At 43.5% G+C, this 25,577-nt stretch overlaps 1 protein-coding gene across 1 annotated transcript in view; it reads left to right on the plus strand.

Moving 5' to 3' along the window:
- Window positions 1-22,372, plus strand: part of CPXM2 (carboxypeptidase X, M14 family member 2) — a 128,022-nt gene extending 105,650 nt beyond the window's left edge. The window contains exons 12-14 of the mRNA XM_074999724.1: window positions 4,031-4,170; window positions 5,766-5,865; window positions 20,124-22,372. Of these exons, the coding sequence (XP_074855825.1) occupies window positions 4,031-4,170; window positions 5,766-5,865; window positions 20,124-20,377 (494 nt within the window). The 3' untranslated portion in view covers window positions 20,378-22,372. The remainder of the gene's footprint in view (window positions 1-4,030; window positions 4,171-5,765; window positions 5,866-20,123) is intronic.
- The last annotated feature ends 3,205 nt before the right edge of the window (window positions 22,373-25,577 follow it).

Here is a 25,577-nt window from a genome sequence, read left to right on the forward strand (position 1 = left end):
GTTATATAATCCTCCTACTCTGCATCCAGAAGGCACTGAGGGTTCATTAAATACTTGACTGCTGCAGCATGATAATTAGATTGATTGGATCTCCTTCTTTTTATTATTCTCTTCAATCAGATATATTTGGTGAATGTATTTCCTGCTAATCTTTGCCATTAGGAAAGACATCAGTTAATGATCATTAATGAGCAATTTTCTTCTTAGCCTTAAAATATTTTTAATTATAAATTTATTTGAATAATGAGAAATTAATCTTCATTCCATCCTTTTACTGACACTTAGCCATTGAATTGCGTTATCTGTGTTAGTTCTGAGGATGTTAATAAATGAAATTCCCCAAAGGGACATTCTGCTGAGAATCAGCAGAGAAACGGAGAAAATGGAACTGGATTTGAGGTCTGTATCTACACACAGAGCACCACAATGCTCAGGGGATTCTGGTCATTTACAGTATGGCCCATTATGGAGACGGGAGTTAGCTGTGAATTGTGGAGACAGAATGGGATTTCATCAAAGTTGAAGGATGGTTGGTTGGGACAGATCTCTAATGGCCACTGTGACAAAGTCAGTCCAGTTCCTGGGCCTCTGTCCTCTGGTCAGTCCATTAGGACCCCACAAGGGCCCTGTTGCCCATGCTGGGGCGAGGGGTGATCTGGGGGGGAACCCAGCCCCCACCCACTCGTGCTGGGTTTCAGCCCAGGAACCCTGTGCAGCTGCCAGTGGGAGGAGCTGACTCCCTTGGTCCTTGGCACAGGAACTCTCCTCCCTGGGCCACTTCCCCAGATGATTCCCCCTGGTACCTTCTCCAGGCCGTAGCAGTCATGGGCCTTCACTCTTGATCTTATAGAAGCTCCTGCTCTCTGTCTGTGATCTCCGATGTTCCTGTTCTCCTCTGCTCCTCTCAAACCTGTTCTCTCTCTCTCTCATCTTATCTTATCTTATCCGCTCTGCTCTGCTCTGCTCTGCTCTGCTCTCCCTCCCTCCCTCTCTCTCTCTGCCCTTCCCAGTGTGGAGGGTTTTAAAGGTCTCTCATTGGCCCAGTCTTTGGGGCCAGCTAGCTTTAATTAGGCTGAGCCACCTCCCACCCAGCTGCCTCCGATTGCCCTCCAGGCCCTTCTGCTTGTTTAGGCTTCCTTCACCCTGGCCCTGCCACAACCCTTTTAGTAGGGGACAATGATACTAATTTTGAACTTTTTATAGGAATCTGTAGTGGAAGCAAAATTACCGTCCTTAATTCTCTCCCTGGGATAGGTCATCCACTGTTTACATGTGATAGGACACCGAACATAACCTTCATAGCCTCACCTCCTCTCTGTTCCCATATCAGTTATACATGACACCCTCATGTATACTACTATAAGAAAATATTTGAACTGTCCACAATCCTGTTTAGTAGTAATAGCTAAAAATCACATTTTGCATATGGGCATTTAAGAACAGTGTAAAGGAGCTCATTGCCCCCATGCCCAGGCTTTCTAATATTAAATGACCAGCCCAGTGTAGCAAATGAATGGTTTACAGGAATTTGTCATGACTCCAGGGAAAACATACAGTCATTTACTGCTCTGAGGTTAGTAGCTGCACCACAACAGCGATTGTGTTTCTATGGAAAGGTGCAGGAAAAGGGTGTCCCTTGAGATAGCTTAGCCCTTCCCCATTTCACACCTTGGTGGTGTGGACCATGAAACACATTCAGCCCTTAGTTTTAAGGATGTACAGGAAATCAGTGGGGTCACTCAGACTTCCAGTTTCAGTGAGAGTAGAATTTGAACACTAGACCTTGAACACTACTTGGGATTAGATTGACAGCCTATAGAAAGTATGAAGAATTGGTATTATTTGCTCTTTTCAGCACATTCCATTTAGCAGAAAGGGTACTGGATGCTAAACCATCTGTTGTTTCTGGTCTGATCTTCTGGATTAGGCAGCGATATGGGCCATGTCTACACGAGTAGCTTTCCACAGCTAAACTGTGCTTTTGCTGAAAAAAAAGAAAACCATGGAACAACAAAACATGGGAAATGTGCTTTGTTGACAGTTTGTTGACAAAACCTGGCACATCGGCCAGCAGCATTATACTTCTCCCCATTCAGGTATAACGCCTCTCTCAACAGTGTTCTGTCAACAAAATAGCCATGTAGAGGCTCCAGGGCCCTTTTGTCTAGAGACAGGGCTTCTGGTTCACCGGGCAGCCCTGTTCACAGAGCTTCCAGTCAGCCTTCCTGTCAAGAGAGGGCCAGGTATTCTGGCTGCTCTCTGTCAACAGAGCAGATTGCTCTTTTGAGCCGCGTCTACACGTGCATGCTACTTCGAAGTAACAGCGCCAACTTCGAAATAGTGCCCGTCACGGCTACACGTGTTGGGCGCTATTTCAAAGTTAACTTTGACGTTAGGTGGCGAGACGTCGAAGTCGCTAACCCCATGAGGGGATGGGAATAGCGCCCTACTTCGACATTCAACGTCGAAGTAGGGAATGTGTAGACGATCCGCGTCCCGCAACATCAAAATAGCGGGGTCCTCCATGGCGGCCATCAGCTGAGGGGTTGAGAGACGCTCTCTCTCCAGCCCCTGCGGGGCTCTATGGTCACCGTGTGCAGCAGCCCTTAGCCCAGGGCTTCTGGCTGCTGCTGCTGCAGCTGGGGATCCACGCTGCATGCACAGGGTCTGCAACTAGTTGTTGGCTCTGTGGATCTTGTGCTGTTTAGTGCAAGTGTGTCTGGGAGGGGCCTTTTAAGGGAGTGGCTTGCTGTTGAGTCCACCCTGTGACCCTGTCTGCAGCTGTTCCTGGCACCATTATTTCAATGTGTGCTACTTTGGCGTGTAGACGTTCCCTCACAGCGCCTATTTCGATGTGGTGCTGCCCAACGTCGACGCTGAATGTCGACGTTGCCAGCCCTGGAGGACGTGTAGACGCTATTCATCGAAATAAGCTATTTCGATGTAGCATGCACGTGTAGACGTAGCCTTGATCTGCTTTTATGTGTACATGACATCTGTCCACAGAAGTTTTGACAGGAAACCCCGTCTGACAGTAACTTCTGTTTACAGAGGCTTCTCATGTAGATGTGGCCTATGGTGTGTTGAAGTGATTCGTGTTGGATTTGACAAAAGCTTGAAACACTGTAATCGTGGCATCAGATGGGAAAAAAACATAAAGAGCTTTGACATTTCTGGGAATTTGCTGTTATATGGGCATCTAGTCTTTTAGTTTGAGTCCATTAGCATTCAAGAGCCAACAAAGTTTAGCATCTCCAGGACAACTGCAGGACATACACCTCTATAGAAGCTGAAGCCATACTTCCTGCTGTTTCCTCCAAGCACTTCCTTCTTTCTATCAGTATGACTTCCATCTTATCTGGAATAAGCTTAACCCAACTGTTTTTCATTTAGACCCAAATTCTGCTAGACCCTGGAGCAGCAAGAAGGTGACTCTGCTTTCTGCACTAAAGGTGACTGAGATTAACACTGGGGTATCAGTGCATTGGTGACAGCATAGACCATGCTTTCACATACACTCAATGGCCTCACATATATGTTGAATAAGAGAAGTGATAGAACTGAACCCTGAAGAAAATGGCAACCATGACTCCCATATTCTTCAATGGTCTTTCTACAAGGCTCATATTGGGGATGAGTACAGCAGTTGTGTATGTGTGTGTAATGTTCACATTGGTTTCTCTTGCACTGGGCTACTCTGTTCCCTGTTTTAAATGGAAGAAAATGAAGATGGACCTTCCTGTGTATAGGAAAGCTTTAAAAGTTTGCATCAAGTTTCATGAAGTTGGTAGGGATGTACTTTAACAGTGCAGCTTAGCTTTTGTTTCTATTGGCACAGTATTATGAGAATCAATTTTAATTAATATATTCATGACATCTTTAAAACAGCATTTTCTTGTCAAGACTGCAGACTACTTTGTGCTATTCAGTTGCTTTGCTCTTTGATTATAATAATCAGGCCTAGTGCACAGAATAAACAAGGGTAGAATTTTATGGTTCTAAAGCTTTTCTTATTTTATTTCATTAACAGGTATAAATGACTTTAGTTACCTGCACACAAACTGTTTTGAGCTATCTGTCTATGTGGGCTGTGACAAATATCCACATGAGAGTGAGTTACCTGAAGAATGGGAAAACAACCGTGAATCCTTGATTGTTTTTATGGAACAGGTATGAAAAAGAATAACTTTGCCAGCCCCTTTGTAACACTGTCAGGTGGAACCAAACCCAGGACCTCAGTGTATGAATGAACCTCTGTCACTTTTGTTAAAGTCCTGCTGGCTTTTAGCTCAAGTGGTACTTGTTTATATGCTAAGCTGGCTGGCTACAAGCTAGCTTTTAGGTCAATCTATAGGGGCTCATGTACTAAGCTCCAGAGGTCCCAAGTTCAGTTCTGCCTCTTGGCATTACAAGTGGAGACTTTTCAGAAGCACAGGATGTGATTCCTCAGCTTTCTTGGCAGTCACTTGATAACAAGTAGGACGTCTACATGTCACCTTCCTATTTGTGAGTCTGTTGATGGCTGACCAGCTAGGGGAACTATGTAACCCAGACACTGGGTGTGGTTCACTGCTACTTGCTATTCCCCCAGATTGTTCACAAATAACCTTCTACATGACCATGCAGAGCCTGATACCAAAGAGTTCAGCATCGTCCTGATTCTGCTAGGACTGCCGAACGGGCTGTCCACCACAGCTTTTCAAATCAGCCGTTCGGATTCAGCTGCTTACCTTCCATTAACTTAACTATTTATTTCCATTGGGTCTCATGCTGATTTGGATATCTCAATCACCGAGCCTACGCTGCATTACTGTTAGAGTCTAGATCTGACTTTGTAAATCCAGAGTATCAGAGGGGCAGCTGGGTTAGTCTGTATCTTCAAAAACAAGAAGTCCTGTGGCACCTTATATGCTCCAAAATATCTGTAAATCCAGATTGTTCCTGCTAAATAGAAACTGAGCAACTTTGTACAAATACTGGCAGAACTAAGCATCATTTAGAACACTGGAAAAATCATAATATACTTTTTTTCACCCAAAGTTTGCCAGTCTTCCACACACCTCTTGTGATCTTACTGGACTAACATGGTTCAGTTGAGTAAAACCCTGTGTGGTAGTTAATTCCTTTAGTGACAGGTTTCTCTTGTGATCTATGTTTTGAATTATGAACATTTTGGCATTTATAATAGAAATTTTACTCTTCAGAAATACTGGCAGCATTTTTCTAAACATCAGACAATTTCAGTTTAAATAGATAAAATAATGAAGCATGCTAAATTTTACAAGAATATAGTGGTTAATGAAAACAGAAAGATGAAAACCCTGTTGACTTGCTACTTTTAGTTGTTTTATCTGGCTCTTCCTTATGTTCATAACTACAGAACCTCTAAAATAGTGAAGTGAAGAGTGGCTGATGCTAGGAAATGAATTTTATATTGATAGTGATATTTCAAAACTATATTTGTAAAGAAGATAAAACTAACAGATGCTGTTTAAGTGCATATATTGTATATACTTTCAGAATGCATACCATTTTACCTATTGCGCTATGTAAACATGGGGAGAAAAGTCAGATTTTACATTTGGGATATTTTTAAACTTGGGGATAGATTAATTATATCTTTCATCCAAGATTTCTGACTGAAGAGAACATAGTCATTATCAAGCTAATGACTTGCTTTCTCTTGCAGATGTGACTGTTGGATTCTGTCATATTTGCTTTTCACTGTTAGGTAATAAATATCCATTTATTTGTTCCATTAATAGGTGCACCGGGGCATCAAAGGCATCGTAAGGGATTTATCAGGAAAGGGAATTCCAAATGCCATTATTTCAGTAGAGGGTGTTAACCACGACATTCGCACAGGTAAAAAAAAAAAGCATCTACACAAATCAGTTGGTTTATTACATTCAAATATATGGCTACATTGTAACGTTACAATCTACCCCAAGTAAAGGACTGCACATAACTCCATTGTCTGGAAGAGGCCTATGTAACTTCATTCTGATTCATGGAACAGCTGTTCTGTCCAGAAGGTAGGGAAGGGAGCTAGGGCTGCTTGTCCTTCTCTGCCCTGTCCCTGCTTATCTGCAGGTTTTTTAAGTGCATGGCTGTAGCTCTTTCCATGATAACTGAAGTCACAGTCTGAAGCAGGCTGAGCTGGGAAAGAAAGGAGGCCTTACTTCCATGGTGTGGCCAAGTGAGAGCTGTGACTTTCTAGCCAAACATATTTAGAGAGCTAGTTAACAATTTGAAAGGGTGCTTCTGTGTTTATTAATGACTAAGGGAACATGGAAGATGTAGGGACCTGGTTTGGATGAGCATGAAAGATGAAGCACCTGTTGTATGGAGGGAGAAACCTCATGTTCTTCAGAGTTTTACAGTTCTACTGTGCACACGGTGAAATCTTCACAGAGGTCAGTGGGCCCAGAGGAAGGGCTACTCCATGCAGGATGAATTGCTCTCAGAGTGAGAATTGTAATTCTAGGTTTCTATTCCAAAAAGCTAATAAATGTTCAGTATTTTCACAGTATGAATTAGGAAACTGTGAGCCAGCAGATTGCAAATACATCTCCAGCTATTCAGAGTCCTGGAAGTTAATCAAACATTAGGGCTTTCCCAAAGCACTTTTGAGCTATTTTCTCATTAGTATTACTTGTATTGCAGTTGTGCCAAGGGTACTAAATCATAGCCAAGTGTCCCTTTATGCTAGCTGCTGCGCTAACACCGATCAAAGATATGGTCTCTGCCTTGTGGAGCTTACAGTCTAAGTATTTGATGGGAAATGACAGATGGGTAAAACAAACTGACAAAGGAACAACACAATATGATGACATAGTAATGATAGACACAATAGACACTAGAATCAGTACACTAGCTGCTTAAAAGTTATTAGGATTTTTGTAAGCATCACAAAAGATTATTTCAAGAGGGAATTTGGAAGAAGAAATTGAGGTGGCTTTATAGACCTCTAACAGGATCTTTTGTTAGGTGTGAGGAACAGCATGGGGTAGAGAAAAAGAATGTGTGTAACAAGTGTGTAAAATGTAACAAGTGCATGAGGAAGAGTGGCATGGCTGGTAGAGCAAAGGTGAAAGCTGATTTTTTTCATGGCTTATGAGAGATGGTAGGTAGGGTAGCCTCTGAAAACTTTGTAAGGAAAGGTGATTAGTTTGATCTAGTAGGGAGGGGAGAACCAGGCTGGGATGCAAAGGAAGAAGAAAAGTTACAATAAAAGAAACAAGCAAAGAAAATGATCTTTGTAGCAGGATATTAAATGAATTTAAGTGGGTGCAAGATTGCATTTCTGAAGGCAAAGGAAGAGGATGTTTCAGCTGTTGAGAATCCAGGTGCTGGTGGCTAGATGAGAGTTTTAGCTGTGTGGATGTAAAGGAAAGGCCAGATCTCAGAGATCTGATTCAGGAAGATGTGGAAAAAATAGAAGTATTTGATATGAGTATTTAGAAAAGAGGATAATATTCAGGTTACGAACCAGCATCATACAGAATCACACAGAATCACAGGGCTGGAAAGGACCTCAGGAGGTCATCTAGTCCAAACCCCTGCTTCAAGCAGGATCAACCCCCGCAAAGTCATCCCAGCCAGGACCTTGTCCAGCCGGGACTTAAAAACCTCAAGGGAAGGAGAATCCACCACCTCTCTAGGCAATGCATTCCAATGCTTCACACCCACCTGATGAAGTAATTTTTCCTAATATCTAACCTACACCTCTCCCTCTTCAGCTTCAGACCATTACTCCTTGTTCTGCCATCTGACACCACTGAGAACAGTTTCTCACTCTCCTTTTGAGAGCTCCCTTTCAGGAACTTGAAGGCTGCTATTAAATCACCTCTAAGTCTTCTCTTCTGTAAACTAAACAAGCCCAAAGCCCTCAGCCTATCCTCATAGGTCTTTTGCTCCAGACACTTAATCATTTCTGTTGCCCTTCACTGAACCTGCTCCAGCAAATCCACATCCGTTTTATACTGGGGGGACCAAAACTGGACACAATATTCCAGATGTGGCCTCACCAGTGCTGAATAAAGAGGAATAATTACTTTTCTAGATCTGCTCAAAATGCTCCTCCTAGTGCACCCTAATATGCCATTAGCCTTCTTGGATACAAGGGCACACTGTTTACTCATATCCAGCCTTTCATCCACCATAACCCCTAGGTCACTTTCCATCATACTGCTGCTGAGCCAGTCGGTCCCCAGCCTGTAACAATGCTTGGGATTCTTCCTCCCCAGATGCAGGACTCTACGCTTCTCCTTATTGAACCGCATCAGATTTCTTTTGGCCCAGTCCTCCAATTTATCCAGGTCCCTCTGGATTCTCTCTCTACCCTCCAATGAATCTACCGCTCCCCCTGGTTTTGTGTCATCCGCAAACTTGCTGAGGGTGCAATCCACTCCCTCATCTAGGTCATTAATAAAGATGTTGAATAGCACAGGCCCCAGAACCGAGCCTTGTGGCTTTCCGCTTGAAACAGACCGCCATCCAGATCTTGAGCCATTGACCACTACCTGTTGGGCCCGACCATCAAGCCAGCTTTCTATCCGTCTTATAGTCCAAGGATCCAATCCATATTTCCTTAACTTATGGACAAGAATGTTGTGGGAGACCGTATCAAAAGCCTTGCTGAAGTCAAGGTATATCGCATCCACTGAATTCCCCATGTCCACAGAGCTTGTTACCTCGTCATAGAAGCTAATCAGATTAGTCAGGCAGGACTTGCCCCTGGTGAATCCATGCTGGCTACTTTTGATCACTTTTCCCCTCTTCCAAGTGCTCCAAAATGGATTCCTTGAGGATTCTCTCCATTATTTTCCCAGAGACTGAGATAAGGCTGACCGGTCTATATTTCCCTGGATTGTCCTTCTTTCCTTTTTTAAAGATGGGCGCTACGTTTGCCTTCTTCCAGTCATCTGGCATCTCCCCCTATCTCCAAAAGTCTTCAAGAATAATGGCCAAAGGTTCAGCAATGACCTCTGCCAATTCCCTCAGTACCCTGGGGTGCATTAAATCCAGACCCATGGACTTGTGCACGTCTAGTTTTTCTAGGTAGCTCAGAACTTGTTCCTTCCCCACAGATGGCTGCCCTCCACCTTCCCATACTGCATCATCTAGGACCGTCATGTGGAAGTTGACTTTGTCCATGAAGACTGAGGCAAAAAAAAGCATTGAGTGCTTCAGCTTTTCCTGCATCATCTGTCACTAGGTTACCTCCCTCATCCAGTAATGGCCCCACAGTAGTAGTAGGCATCCTTCAGTCTGCATAGACTATGGATTGCTCCCTTTAAAGTTTCAATTGAGGACTTCATTTACAGCGTCTGTTGTGACTATGAAGACCCACACGAGAGTGACAGTCCTTGCTGCATCTCTTGCAGATGTAGTGGGTGTCTGGCAAGTCCTTATTGTGCTTTCTGTGCACTTACTTCTCCTCTGCTAGCTGTCTGATCTTCATCTCGCCCTTCTGAAGGCCCTTGTGTAACCCCTGCCTCCGTCTGCTGCGGTCATCTGCTAGTTCTTCCCAGTTGTCCAGCTCGAGGTCTACCTCTCTGAGGTCTCTCTTGCAGACATCTTTGTGGCGCAGCTGGCGGCGTCCGGGAGGTCTTTTGCCAGAGGCTAGCTCACCATACAGGATGTCTTTTGGAATCCTTCCATCATTCATCCTGTGGATGTGGCCAAGCCAGCGGAGTCGACACTGCCTGAGGAGGGTGTGCATGGTTGGGATTCCAGCTTGCTCGAGGACGGCGGTGTTGGTCACTCTGTCCTTCCATGATATTCCAAGGATGCGCCTGAGGCAGCGCAAGTGGAAGATGTTCAGCCTCTTTTCCTGGCGGGCATACAGGGTCCAAGTCTCACTGCCATAAAGGAGGGTGCTGAGGATGCAGGCTCTGTAGACTTGCATTTGAGTGTGAGTGTATAGCTTGTTGTTATTCCACCCTCTCTTGCTGAGTCTGGACAGAGTTGTGGCCACTTTTCCAATCCTCCTATTTAGCTCAGTGTCCAACGACAGGGTGTCAGTGATGGTGGACCCGAGGTAAACGAACTCATGGATGACCTCTAACGTATAGTTGTCAATGCTGATTGATGGGGATTCAGCAACATCTTGGCCAAGTACATTTGTCTTCTTTAGGCTGATGGTAAGCCCAAAGTCCTTGCATGCTTTGGAGAACTGATCCAGTAGGTTTTGAAGCTGGTCTTCTGTGTGAGATACTACAGCAGCATCGTCTGTGAACAGCATGTCTCTGATGAGGACTTCTCGTACCTTAGACTTAGCTTTCAGCTTTGCAAGGTTAAACAGTTTCTCATCAGATCTTGCGTGCAGCAAGATGCCCTCTGTTGACGATCCAAAGGCATGCTTCAGAAGGAGTGCGAAGAAGATCCCGAACAATGTCGGAGCAAGTACGCATCCTTGTTTGATGCCGCTCCTGATTCTGAAAGCATCCGATAATGCGCCGTCATATTGGATGGTTCCTCTCATGTCTTCGTGGAACGACTGGATCATCTTGAGTAACCGCAGAGGACAGCCTATCTTGTGGAGCAGTTTGAACAGACCGTCCCTGCTGACCAAGTCAAAGGCCTTGGTCAGGTCGATGAAGGGTATGGAGAGTGGCTTTCTCTGCTCCCTGCACTTCTCCTGCATCTGCCTTAGAGAGAAGACCATGTCAACGGTAGACCTCTCTGCGCGGAATCTGCACTGCGATTCGGGGTACACCCTCTCAGCAATCTTCTGGAGTCTGCCAAGGATGACGCGAGCAAACAGTTTACCAGTGACGCTTAGGAGGGAGATTCCACGGTAGTTGTTGCAGTCGCTTCTGTCTCCTTTGTTCTTATACAACGTTACAATATTAGCGTTGTGCATATCCTGTGGAACCTCACCCTCTTTCCAGCACAGGCACAGTAGCTCATGTAGGGGTTCCAGGACTGTGTCCGCGGCACATTTGATTACCTCTGGTGGTATACCATCCTTACCAGGGGCCTTTCCTGCTGCAATGCTGTCAATGGCTCTCTTCAGTTCATCCACAGTCGGTTCTTGATCCAGTTTGTCCATTTCTGGTAGGAGCTCGACGGCATCGAGGGCTGCGTCAACCACAACTTTCTTGCGTGAGTACAGCTCGGAGTAGTGCTCAACCCAGCGCTCCAGCTGTTTGGCTTTGTCAGCAATGACTTCACCAGATTTGGATTTCAGAGGTGCCATCTTGTTCTGGGTGGGTCCTAATGCCTTCCTCATACCCTCGTACATTCCTCTGAGATTACCAAAGTCGGCACAGGTCTGGATGCTGCTGCATAGCTGGAGCCAGTGGTTGTTGGCACAGCGCCTGGCTGTCTGCTGTACTGTTCTTCTGGCCTCTCTAAGTGCTTGCTGGGTACTCTGGCTTGGTGAGCGTTTGTACTCCAGGAGTGCAGCGCGCTTCTTTTCAATGACTGGAATCATCTCATCGGAGTTAGCTTCGAACCAGTCGTTTGTGTTTCTAGCTCTTCTTCCAAACACCGACAAGGCCGTGTTGTAAACTGTATCCCTCAGATGATGCTATTTGGATGTCGCATCGGCACCCCCAGGGCTGCTGCACAGATTTTCCTAGAGGGTCTCTCTTAACTTTTCAGCTTTCTCCGAGTTTGCGGTCTTTCTGGCATCAATGCGGGGCCTTCCAGCAGGTTTAGAGCGGTACAGCTTCTTGGGTCTCAGCTTGAGCTTGGGGCAAACTAGCGAGTGATCTGTATCACAGTCACCACTATGATAGCTGCGTGTCAGAAGGACGTTTTTGAGGTTATTACGCCTAGTGATGACCACATCTAGTTGATGCCAGTGCTTCGAGCATGGGTGTCTCCAAGACACTCTGTGCTGAGGCTTCGTTTGGAAGAATGTGTTTGTGATGCACAGATTATGGTACGAGCACAGTTCAAGGAGACGCTGTCCATTGTCATTCATTTTTCCCACACCGAAGTGGGAAAAAATGGCCCCATACCTTCTCTGATAACCTGTTTATTGTTCACATGCCTGTAGAAACCCTTCTTGTTACTCTTCACATCCCTTTCCAGCTGCAGTTCCAATTGTGCTTTCACTTTCCTGATTACTGCCCAGCATTCTCCAGCCGTATGTTTATACTCCTCCTTAGTCAACTGTCCACGTTTCCATTTCTTGTGTGCATCCTTTTTGGATTTAAGCTGACTAAGGATTTCCCTGTTAAGCCAAGCTGGTTGCCTACCATGTTTGTATTTCTTACTACGCAGCAGGATTGTTTGTTCCTGTGCCTTCAGTAGGACTTCTTTAAAATACTGCCAGTTCTTTTCAATTCTTTTTGCCTTCATCTTTGTTTCCCAAGGGATCCTGCTCATCTGGTCTCTCAGGGAGTCAAAGTCTGCTGTTCTGAAATCAAGGGTCTGTATGTTACTGCTCACCTTTCTTACTTTTGTCCGGATCCTGAAATCTACGATCTCATGGTAACTGCAGCTCAGGTCCCCTCCCACTTCTTTTTCTTCTACTAGTTCTTCCCTGTTTGTGAGCAGCAGGTCAAGTTGCGCACAGCCACTGGTCAGGTCCTTCAGCACTTGTACCAAGAAGTTATCCCCAACATTCTCCAAAAACTTCCTGGATTGTCTGTGTGCTGAGGTATTGGTCTCCCAATAAATATCCGGATTATTTAAGTCTCCCATGAGAACCAGGGCCTGTGATTTGGAAGCTTCACTTAGCTGCCTGAAGAAAGCCTCATCTATCTACTCTCCCTGATCTGGCAGTCTATAGCAGACACTAACTACAACATCACCTCTGTTACTTCCACCCCTAAGCTTAACCCAAAGACACTCAACTGGATTTTCTCCTTCCTCATACTGGAGCTCTGAACAATCATACTGCTCTCTCACATACAGCGCAACTCCTCCTCTTTTTCTCCCCTGTCTGTCCTTCCTAAACAATTTATAAGTTTCCATGACCATGCTCTGGTTATGCGAATCGTCCCACCAAGTCTCCATTATTTCAACCACCTCGTACTTCTTTGACTGTGCCAAGGCATCTAATTCTTCCCTAGGCTTCTGGCATTAGTGTACAAGCATCTTAGAGAAGGGGCCGATTGGCCCACTTTCTCCTCTTTACCCAGGAAACCCACTTGATTGTTCCCTCCTCCTTCCCCACTTACCTCCGGGCTTGTGTCACCTTCCCTTGACAAACCTAGTTTAAAGCCCTCCTCACTAGGTTTGCAAACCTGCCCACAAAGATGCTCTTTCCTCTTTTAGTGAGGTGGATCCCGTCTCTTCTCAGCAATCCCTGTTCATGAAATAGAATCCCATGGTCAAAAAAACCAAATCCTTCCCTGCTACACCACCTACACAACCACGCATTTACCTCTCTGATTCGATGATGCCTATGTGGACCCCTTCCTTCCACAGGGAGGATAGAGGAGAAGACCACCTGTGCTCCGTATTCCTTGATCTTCCTCCCTAGGGTTACGTAATCTGCTGTGATGTTGTCAAAGTTGTTCTTGGCTGTATCATTGGTTCCTACATGAAGAAGTAGGAAGGGGTAATAGTCTACAGGTTTAAGGATGATGATGGTGTTCATAGTCCCTGGAAAATTGGAGGGAAGCTGCTGGGAAGACTAGGAGCTCTGTTTTGAATATGTTGAACTTAATCTGTTGTCTGAACTGACACAGAAAGACATGAGACAGGCTGAGATTTTAAATTGGACAGAAGGAGACAGGGCCAGACTGGGGAAGCAGATCTGTGACTTGCGTGCATAGAGATGATAGTGAACAGCTGCCTTGGAGGGGGAAGGGAGAGCTGGCTGGTGGGCAGGGCTCCAGGTGGCATGCTGACAGTGGAGCCCAGCCAGGAGGTGCTGTGGTCAATTGGAGCGAGGGGCTCTGAAGGTACAGGGCCCAAGGTAACTGCTTTGCTCACCTTGCCTTTAGGCAGGGCCTGCAAAGAGCAGTAGTGCTGAATCTAGTGATGCTCTGGTGCTGCAGCATCCGCAGGGAAAAAATTAGTAGCTGTGAAGCACCTACTGGTTTCAAGATCTTACCCACTCCCAGCACATTTCACCCACTGGTGGGCCTACTTACCAACTCCTCCTTTTTCCTGCCAGTGTTTGCAGAGTGCTGTGAAAAGCTAGTTCATGGCATTCAAGCTCTGGGAGGGAGGAGTGGGGATGTGATGTGATGCACTTGGTGGAAGAGTCAGGGAAGAAGTGGGGTGGGAGCTTGTGGGAAGAAATAGAGTGCAGAGTGAGGGGTTGAGCAGTCTCCCAGCAAGACGAGAAGTCTGTGCCTATGCAGAGAGCATCCCTAAACCAAGACCTCTAGGGTTCTATCTGTCTGAGAAATACCATGTGCAGAGGGGGTACTTCGGTGAGCAAACATCAGCATATTATGGCCATATACTCAAGGTCTGGCTTGTTATTAGAATGAGGGAAAGCAATTAATAACATGGCTTGCTGGATATTTCATTTCTACCCATCACTGAATTTAAGATCTGCTTGTACAGCTGTATGATGTAATGAACCAATGCGGGGCTATGAAATACCATGAACTCCAGTGGTTTTAAGTAAGCAACTTCTGAGTTTCCGATATCTGCTATTTTAGGTTAGCTGACACAATAATAAATCTCAGTAAATTCAGATTGTTTATGATAAATTTTATTTCAACTTTACTATGTCTGCGATGTGAGAGAAAACATTGAATTGCAGATATTTAGTAAGGCAATTATGACTTCCTTAAATATTTCAAAATGGGGCCATTGAGAAACAAAAGAGGGAATGAAAATAGTAAGTTGTTTTTTCACTAACAAGGAAGGCTGTCATAAACTGTAGGCTATATTACACTGATAAATGTCTGCTGGGAACTGAATACATCTAATTCCTATGTGTACTGAGTTACATTGGATGCTATGCTATAGAAGAGTGGATGATTTAGAGAAATTGCAAATGGGAGTGCATATGGAGAGGAATCCCAGATGAATGTGTGATGATATAACTATGGAAGACCCCATCATCTGCTCTGTAAGCACTCCTGGATTTTGAAGAAGTCTGAATCTGAACTGTCTGGCTCAGGTTCAACTTTACCTATTAATAATGAAAAAGGAAGTCTAATTATTGTTCTTTTCCATTGTCCAGGAAGTGCAAAGGTTGACACTCCTATTTATAGATGGAAAAACAGAACTTCTGTCTTGCTTTATAGGGGACAGGGCTGTCATCAGTCTGAAACGAGAAATTTTATGGGACAGCCACTAAGCTAAAATGAGATGTAAAACAGCAGAGAAAAAAAATAAATTATCTCTGTGGGCCCTCATTATTCTCTTTTATACCTGTCTAAGTCAGGAACATTTCCATTGAAGCAATGGAGTTACCCTGGATCAAAACTGCTTTCAATGACAGGAGAATCTGAATTTTTTTCTTCAGATTTCTAAATTTTGCCTTAAAATGGAGCATAGCTATTAACTTTTTAAAATACCTGCTATTTTTGACATGTAAATGGAATCAGCTACCCTCTTCAGCAGATTGTGTCTTCAAAAGGCTTTTATTAACAGTTACTTGTTCCAGGAAATTTCTCCTCCTCCATCCCTGTGCACAATAACCTTCTGTTACTTTCCCTTAGCACTTAACAGTGTATCTGGGGGGAACAGGAGGTTGGTGACACTGTGCTTCTAATATTAATAGACTAATTGAAATTATTGATTTTTATGAGATCAGGAGCTAGAAAATACTGTTCCATGTTTCTGGTGCACACACAACTATTGATTGGGCAGAGGTGATGACATGGTATTATGGTTATATGTGAACTGTGCTTTGTAAGATAAGCCTGGGCAATAAGGTCATTAGTTGAATAAACAAATTGATTTGGGCACCTTTTTTTTTAATTTTGCAAAGACCAGCTGAGAGAGGTCATCGAAATATGAAATTTAGAGTTATTTTAAGTACAGGTTGAATCTCTCTAATCTGGTACTCTTGGTATCCGACTGGTGCCAACAAGAGAATGTACTGAACCAGGGGAGGTCAGTACTATCCAGCAGCATTACCAATACTTCCACAGCTTACTACGTTCTTAGAAGACATTAGGGGTAAATTACAGCTAAATAAGAGCACAGAACACTGAAAGCCAGGACTGGTGGCTGAAAACAAACTTTATGGGACCATGGGAAACTTGGCCATACCCATGATAAGTGGTCATCCAGCTAACTAAAGTAATGCCAGATAACAAATCTTGCTGAATGAGAGAGTGCTGGACTAGAGAGAGGTTCATCCTGCATATTTATTTATATCTTGGCCTGATTCCAATCACCTTATTAATATCAAGTAACACTTTGTTCATCACGGTAGTGGAGTTCACATACCCTCATAACTCAGGGCTGTGCTTCAGGACACTATAGCCTTTAGGGTTAGGCAGCGACCCAAGGAAGAGGGGGCACACAGGACACACCAGCCCAAGAATATCTGCGGGAGGCGTAGTGGGTGAGAGGTGCCTTTCTGTAGTGCAGTTCCCTTTCTGCCTCCCCTGTGTTCTAGGGCTTTGCAATGCCCCTTGTGCCAGCCCAAGTGTGCTGACTAGTTTGTTGTGCATTGGAGGGGGTGAGGGGCAAGACACCATTCATTCTCTGTTCCAGGAGAGGGGAGGAACCAGGTGAGTGCACTCTGCTGGGGGAACAGCAGTGCAGTGAAATGTTTCTCCAGCGGCTTTTCACCCACTGCTCCCATAGTGGCAGGGGATGGGGGTGGTGCCTGAAAGTGGCAGAGGGCATGGAACCAAGAGTGCTCACTGATGTAGGGCACCAGGTGGGCATCCCACCCCATCTCCCTCAAACCCAGATCACATTTCTATTACTGTCTATCTTACATGTGAAATAAAAATTCAGTACTTTACAAAAAAACATTTATGTCACCTTCAAAGCAAAAAATACACATAAACACCCATGGTCCAGAAAATTACATAATCCAACATAGCCTATTTCCTGAGGTTTCCAGATTAAAGAGATTCGCATGCATTTTGCATCCGTGTCTATAATTATTTGCTGCTGGCAGATGAATGTGTAGGATTTCTCAAGGTATGCTAAAATGCATGACAAACGTTTGTCAGCAACGTGTGGCTGCATCAAAAGTGAATTGTGTCATTAGCACAACCTTGTACAAAGGGTGATGCATAAACTACACCCTCTGCTGGAATATCCTACAAGGCACTGTGGTCATGAGTCACCTCTCTCAGAGAAAGTTTCCTTTGTTTTTATTTTTTTCTTGCTTCTGAGAAGTACGTAATTGCTGCTGGCCTATGAAGCACAAAAGTAGCACAGAAAAATTACAGTTATGTGGGGCTTTGGGCCAGAACAAGTGGGGGTCCTTAACATTCTTTCTACCTGCAGTCCTCCTCTGCTGGCAAGCAGGGTTAGGATGAGAGAACTTCCCCCGCCTGCTCAGTGCACCTGCCAGGGCGTGGGGATGGAGTACAGAAGACTTCCCCTGCTGTGAAGGAGAGTAAGCCCCTCCACCTCATCCCCGCTCCCTAGCACGAGCTCCATGTAGGGGAAGTTAATCAGGGAGCTTCCATTTTTCTGAGGCTTCATTGTCCCAGTGCCTAATCTGCCATTACAAATTACAACAACCTTCTGCACTAGCAGTGTAGGGGTGGGGCAGAGTCAGGCTACACTATTCCCTAACTACTTGCTGTAGGAGTCTTTCAGGTGGATTCTCAAGGCCTACCCCAAAGCAGCTCCAAGCTCCTATGGTGGACACTACACCTGTACAGGACTGGAAGAGTGAAGCAGAGCTCCATCATAGATCCTCCAAACCTGACTCACCCCCCCATGCCTGAGAAGTGCACAGTAGCCAGATATCAGCAGAGAATATGGCTCCATCTCCATGTTTTAAAACAATTCAAACTGGTTGGTAGAAAAACATGAGTAACCTTTACTAGACAAGAAGTAACTTGACCATGTGCATCCATTACATTTTCTCGCAATAATTCCAGGAAATGATTGGCACTGCTTCTCCTCCCAATTCCTGCTAGGCCAGCGTTTCCCATTTTTTTGGCCACAGATCCTCTTTAAATGCAAAAGAATTTTGCAGAACCCCATTCCCAAGCTCTACCTGCCTCAGCACCCAAACCTGCCCCCCAGTCTCCAGGCTTTACCAGCCTCAGCCCCTAAATCCACCCATATCCCCAAGCTTTACCCCACATCCAGCAGACCTGCCCCACATTGCCCAGGCTTAACCACACTCAGCACCAAACCTGCCCCCTCCATCCCCAGGCTTAACTTCTCTCAGCCTCAAACCCAATCCCCCATCCCCAAGTTTAACCCGCCTCAGCCCCAAACCGCCCAGCCCCCCCGGGACTAACCCATCCATGGTGCTAGCTGGGGAGCCTACAGTAGGTGGCCACATGCACATAGAAGAAAGAAGACTGGTGTGAAGGCGTTCCAGTTGCGGGGGTGAGCAGAGCCATGCCCACCAGAGGAGTGTGGCTGTTCGGGTAGAGGGGCTAGTGAGGGGTTCTCTGCAGCTCCCTGCCCTACCACTGCTGAAACAATGAAACTAAATTCAGTTGGTTTAATGGCCAGATCCCTTCCACTACCCTGATGCCCCCTGAACCAGTTAAATTTAGTTCTGCTGTTTCAATGGTGGCGGGCCAGGGAGTGTAGAGGAGTCTGCTATTGTAATGCAGTTTTCTCTCAGAACCCTTATTTTCGCTTTGTGGAACCCCAGAGTTCCATGGAACACCATTTGGGAAACACTGTGCTAGATCATAGCATGATGCCTTCATTATTCAGCCTCTGATATACAATTTTATACCTTTACATAGATGCAAGAACTGTAGTATGTAGCCCAGCTCCTGCACAGTCTGTCTTCTTTTTCCCAGCGTACAATTAATCTAAATTGTCTTGCATTTTAGCAGCAATGTATTGTTAAGTCACCCAAAGGCAGGGCCAATAATAGTAATGTCATTTCAGATGAACATTACAATGACTTTTCCTGTGGGAAATGTCACGTTTCTTTATATATAGTATTACATTCCAGGAACCCTTGAAAATGGACTCTGACAGCTCAGCAGGCTGTCTAGGGCTGAACGTAAAACAATACTATTTTACAGCATGAAGTTAAATTTCAACCCCTTTTCCAATCCATTACTAAACATATTTGCTGCTTAAAGGAATGTCACTAAAAGAGCAAACAATGTAACAACGTCCAAATTATTGGGTAAATATTAAACCGTGGATATTTACTATAAGGATAATCTTTAGCGCCCTGATTCAATGTGGAACTAACATTTGTGCTTTGCTTTAGCCACACAAATAATATAATGAATTACAATGAAACTATTCCTGTGGTTCAAGTTGGGCATATGGTTATGTACTATGCTGAAAATCATGGCCTAAATTACCTATGAAATTGCTCTGACAATGAATTTATATTGAACACTGAAAACGTGCTCACTGTATGCAAAGGGCAACAGTGAATGGACCCTCAAGTGGCAAATATTGAATTATTTTGGGTGTAGCACACAGCAACACACCTGTCCAGAGAATTCTGTTTGGGAAATCAACACTATATTTGATTTAGTTATAGAAAATTTGAATGGAAATGAAAATTGTAATGGTTTTTCATGGTGGCACATTGCTTTTGTTGCTTAGCATATGAAAGCTTCATTTATTTTTCCATGGTGAGAGATGCATAATCACACATGGGAGCAGCCAGGTCTATGTTACTTTTCCAAGTTGACTCAACTTGGAGTCAAGCATATCTTAATTGTTTTTCCATTTAAAGGATATAACAAGGGTCCAAAGAAGGAACCATTTTTTTTTCTTTTAAAATGTATGGTTACTAACTGGTAAGACACTGTCAAAAGGAAATGTTACATATGCCATGGGCCAGATTCCTGGAACCTGTCCTGTTTCTTTGTATTGCTCTGGTGGCACAAGATAGCAGATCTGGCCACTTGCTTACAAGGGGGCCAGACTAGAGGGGTTCAACCTGTACTAACTACTGCTAATGGGAAGTTAACTGGATATGAAGCTTAAGTCCTACATGTATAACTTCAGGCCACAGACCTAACATAGAGCTTTATAGTAGTAGATAAGTGCTGACATTTCTGTCAAAAGAGCAATAGTCTGAAAATCATCTTTTCTAATTTTTTTAACAGCGAGTGATGGGGACTACTGGAGGCTCCTGAACCCAGGAGAGTATGTTGTCACTGCAAAAGCTGAGGGATATACCTCTTCCACCAAGAACTGTGCAGTAGGTTATGACATGGGAGCCACTCAGTGTGACTTCACAATCAGCAAAACCAACCTCGCACGAATCAAAGAAATCATGGAAAAATTTGGAAAGCAGCCCATTAGTCTTTCAGTCCGACGGCTCAGGCAGAGGGCTAGGCAGAGGCGCCAGCAAAGATAGACTACTTTCTGCATTATAACACATGGCATTTGCAAACTCTTCCTCAGTCAAAATCCATTGTGTTAGTTAAAAAAAAGTTAATATCTTTTTGTCTATGTCCTAATTAGTTTATTTGTATACTAATTCTAAATCTAGAGTTCTAATTAGTATGTTTGTATTGAAGAATTGCTTGAGCTTCCAGAACATTTTCTCCTCTGATATTTTAGGGCACCATTTTAGTTCCCTGTACACAATCTAGTTAAATGGGCATTGAGTGGGGGGACCTATGGAGGCTGGTGGGATGGAACCCTCCCCTTTCTGCTGTGCCAACATAACCATACCACTGTTTTTTGTTTTTTTTTATTGTTGCTATGCGGTGGTTGACAGATTTGTGCCTTATTGACTTTAAGTAAGAAAATAAGAAAATTGTACAGGAAGGTTGGATGGATTATCAGGAATAATCCGGGCTGATCTGGGGGAAATACAAACTAGACACAGACAGGCAAATTCCTCAGTAGGTGTAAATTGGCTGCAGCCATTTCCAAGCTGAAACATTGAATTACACTAGAGGAGGACCTGGTTCTACATTATTGGTTTCTCATTGAAATTCTAAGAATAAACATAACATCCCTTGTATGCTTGGTAGCAAACAATGCAATGCGCACTGTCAAGTACAATTCTGCTAAAGCCATTATTATTGTTGATAGAGTTTTGCTTTACTCAATACATTCTTATGAATCCTGGAAAAGATGATCACCAAAGTATCATTTGGAATTGAAGAAAATAAACTTCAAATAGAAAATCTTTGGTGAAAATACATGTCAGCTATCTTTAATGTATTTCTTCTTGTCAACAACTAATCTTGTCCATGAAGAAAAGATGAACAGTTGTAGAATCAATAATATATGCTAAAAGCAATCATCAACCCTTGCATAATAACTAATTTTATTCCACCTTATTGTAAACTATTCCAGCATATATTTGTTCTGCAAATACCATTAAACAACAATGCTACCACAGCTGGGACCCAAGGAAATAGTCAGACTCTCATTAAATTCTGTATTATTGAGATGGTTGCATTGTTATTAAGTGTATGACTCTTTCTCACACATTACTGAAGTATACATGGTCAAGGCTTCTTCAATATCACTCCATGTGCATTTAAATTGGGTGGTAAAGTCCCAGAATTTTTCAGCTCTATGGTGCAAATCTTAGGGCACTTTCATTTAAATTAAAACATAGAGGTTTTCAATGAATTGAATATGAGGTTAAACTAGATGATCACAGTTATCCCTTCTGGCCTTACAGTCTATGAATCTACAGAAAATGAATAATTTAGTGTCCAGGTTATCAATGTTTAATGTTACTTTTTTATTTATTTTCCCCTCCCTGGTCCCATCCTTTTAGTGTTAAATATGCCACAAATTTTTGTACTGCTAACACCTAATTGTATCATCAAAGTTGCCAAGGAGAACCTGAAGATTTTTGCAGTTGAGTAGGAGAGTTGGGTTCCTGGAGAGACATGGGGAGGAATTTGGGATGGTGGAATACTGACCATAGCTTGGTACTTCAGCTCAGTTGGTCAGAGTGCAATAATTAGTAATGTTGACATTTAAAGTGATGTATTTAGATTTCCGAGCCAGCACCCCTACATAAAATAAATGGGGCAGTTCACATAACACCCACTTAATGTTCCAGGCTGTTGGCAGTTTCAAAGCAAAATTGAATGAGTGTATGTTGGTTTCGCCTCTAGAAGGTTTTCTCCAGAACCATAAAGATTAGAAATGTACATCCTTAAAAGCGAAAGCCTTGTACATTGAGAAGATAGTCTCTGTCCCTACCCCCTTAACTCTCAGGTGAGGGTGGAATAACGGGATTGCACAGTTTAAGAGGTGGGGTGCTGTTGGCAGCCCTCTCCCAGGAGTTATAAATTACAGAAGAAAGGATATCTTGCAATGGATGGGTTATTTCTGGATAAGTCATAGATGTGTTCCTTAATAAAACTGCAGCCTAATTTCACCATACTTTTGGTGTCTTGTCTTATCTTCCTGTGCTGCCCAGAACAAACATGCTTCTGCAGAGTGTGCACGCACAAGCACAGGGGTGCATGAATGGGCACACACTCGAAGCATCAGAGACACCAAGTTCAGAGAACGATGCATGAAACGCTTCAGTTTTAGCTCTGGAGTCACGAAAAGCTGAAGTTGGAATGTATAAGGCAGGACTATGATGCCAATATGGAGAAGGTCCTTATGGAGATAACAAATAGCATCTCTCTTTATTCAAATTAAGTTGTACCTTACTCAGTGCACCATGCTGAAGAGACCCATATTCCATTTCCAGTTCTGCCACAAGTCTGCTGGGTGATCTTTGGGAAGTCACTTTATCTCTCTGCCTCACTTTCCCAGTCTGTAAAATGGTGATAGTGACAGTGCTTGGAGACCTGTATAGCGCTTCTCAAGCATAAGCGATGTACAAAGAAATAAGACATTGTGAAATTTCAGTTTTTGACACACACAGAAGCCTCTGTATTTGTGTTTGAAATGCCAAATGGCTTATATTCTGATCTTATTCTGGTATTCTTGAGGGTTTTTTTTTTTTTTTGGACAAATGTGAGGCAGTTACATGTGAAATACCAAGTATTTCTTTCCTGGTAAATGACTGTTAATTTGAGAATCTATATTATCAAAAGTGTGCAGTGCTTAACACAGACATTCCTGCTTGAGAACCAATGTGCATCTCATCCCTAAATATTGAAAGCCACACTGTGCTTCCTTTATTCAAATTCAATGGTTTTTCACTCCAGGAGAAATCTTGTATCTTTCGTTGAAAAATTTGTGCAGAGCAAATATATATGCAAGGGTGGCAAAATCTGGCAAACAGTAGTAGTTATTAATACAGATACATGGGAGCAGAATGTGCACCCCTTTCTCAGTCATCAGAATACTTTCCAAAGGTGGGTAACCTTATTATATCTATCTGTCAGATGCGGAAGCCTAGGCACAGAGTGACTTGCCCATAGTTCACACAATGGTAAAGCTAGGAAAAGAAGTCAGGCCTCCTGACCAACAGCTGGGAGCACCCTCTGGTGAATCTTTTCATCTCCTAAAGGCTAAATATCCCTTCCCATATTCAGTAATAGAATCTTAGACTTGGTCTACACCAGGGAATTAAGTAGATTGCAGATACGCAATTCTAGCTACAGCAATCTGTAGTCAACTCACCTGGTCATCTACACAGAGGGAGGTCGGTGGAAGAAACTATCCTGCCAACCTCTTTTACTCCTCACAATATTGAGAAGTACAGGCATTGACTGCTGACCCCAAATAGTTTGATTTTGTGTGTCTCTATCAAGGGGAGGAAAATCAAACTCTGGAAGATCAATCCTGATTGGGATAATCTTCCTGATAGTGTAGACATACCCTTACTCTGCCAATATTAATTTGTGCCCATGGGACTATTTACAGATTAATGCACTTGACAGTGCAAGTAAAGGCAGTGCCCCTGATCTACTAAATGGTTATTTCATACTGATGTGTTTTTTGCCTCTAAGACAACCTAAATAGGTTCTTATTCCCTAAAAGGAGTTTTCTTCCCTGGGAAGCCTGGAACCACAATCCAATATTAAAGAGATTTCCATCTGATGAAAAAGTGAAGTCTTTTAGCTCTTTTCTGTGCCTCTCTGTTGCTCAGATTGTTAAAGCCCTCATTAACGTTAGATATCAAAAGCAGTGACGTCTACACTTTTGTACCAGTTTTCATTAGCACTTAAAGGTACCAGCACAATGCTGAATTCTGACTAATGAAAGTGACCTTGTGCCATTTTATTCGAGCTGTTACTTAATAGCTGTCAAGCCTGCCAGCACATGCTCTGGACTCATCGGTGCACATTTTTTCCCTTGACCATTGCTCCTACCTCTGGGCTGAAAAGCATGGCATTCACGTACGTTGGGCAGAAATGAGCATTTACACACAGTCACTAACAATTCTTCCGTCCAGTAGGAGGCAATTCTCTTTTCTTCAGAAAGTTCCTTAGTGGAATTCACCCAGCAAGGCAGGAAATCCCCTAAGTGCAAGAGGACAGATGATGTCCTGGGCCCATTAACAGCCAAAGGAGTTTTGCTATTGAATTTGCTGGCTCTAGGATTTCAGCCCCAAGACTACAACTACTTATTCGTGCTATACAGTAATATATAAACAGGGTATCAGCCCTTTGTTTCTGTACTGACAGGACTAGGGCTGCATTTACACTTGCTTTCCTCTTTCTAAAGATGCATGCAAATGATGGAATTTGAAAATGCAAATGAGGTGCAGATTTACATATCTGGTGCCTCATTTGCATATTATTTTGAAAAAGCTGCTTTCAAAAGTAGAAACGCAGTGTAGGCGTGGCTCTTTCAAAAGAAAACCCCATCTTCAAAAGAATCCTTCTTCCCTTTTTTATGGGAAGAAGGATTCTTTCAAAGATGGGGTTTACTTTCGAAAGAGCAATGTCTACACTGCTTTTCTTCTTTCGAAAGAAGCTCTTTTGAAATAAGAATATGCAAACAAGGTGCCAGATATGCAAATCTGCATCCTTTTGCATTTTTGATTTCCCTCTTTTGCATACCTCTTTTGAAAGAAGAATGCAAGTGTAGACAGAGCCTCCCTTCTATTTCAGAAGCAGAGCTGTTCATCTTTTACCTGGTATCAATCAGCTGACAGCAGAAGGATGAAAAATTCAGTATTCTAGTATCCAATCTACTAAAAGGTTGGGCAATGGGTGTGTAAAATCAATTTTCAAATAAAGTTGGGGAATATAGGTTATCAGCTCACTTACACTGATGGATTTCTCCCTCTCTAAGGCTATGTCCAGATTGAAAAGATCTGTAGGCAAAAGATACGCAAATGCTGCAATGCATTTGCATATCTCTGCTGACAGTTCTGTGGGGAAAGGCTTTCTTGACATTTGGCTCATCCACATGGGGCCAAATGTCAGGAAAAGCCCCTCTGCCAGTACAACCTTATTCCTCAGAGTGGCAGCCTTTCCTATTTTCGAAAGGGATGCAAGCACTATTTCAAAAGGGATTCAGGCATTTAGAAGTCTATGTCCTATTGGCTTTCCATGAGACTTAGGAACCTAAGGGTCAGATGCTTCAAGATGTTTCGGTACCTAAAGATACAGATAGGTATTTTTGAAAAGCTCACTAGGTGCCCACGTGTGGGTCATAAACTGATCCTA

The sequence above is a fragment of the Carettochelys insculpta genome, chromosome 7 (genome assembly GCF_033958435.1).
Source record: "Carettochelys insculpta isolate YL-2023 chromosome 7, ASM3395843v1, whole genome shotgun sequence".
In the NCBI taxonomy this organism is placed as follows: domain Eukaryota; kingdom Metazoa; phylum Chordata; order Testudines; family Carettochelyidae; genus Carettochelys; species Carettochelys insculpta.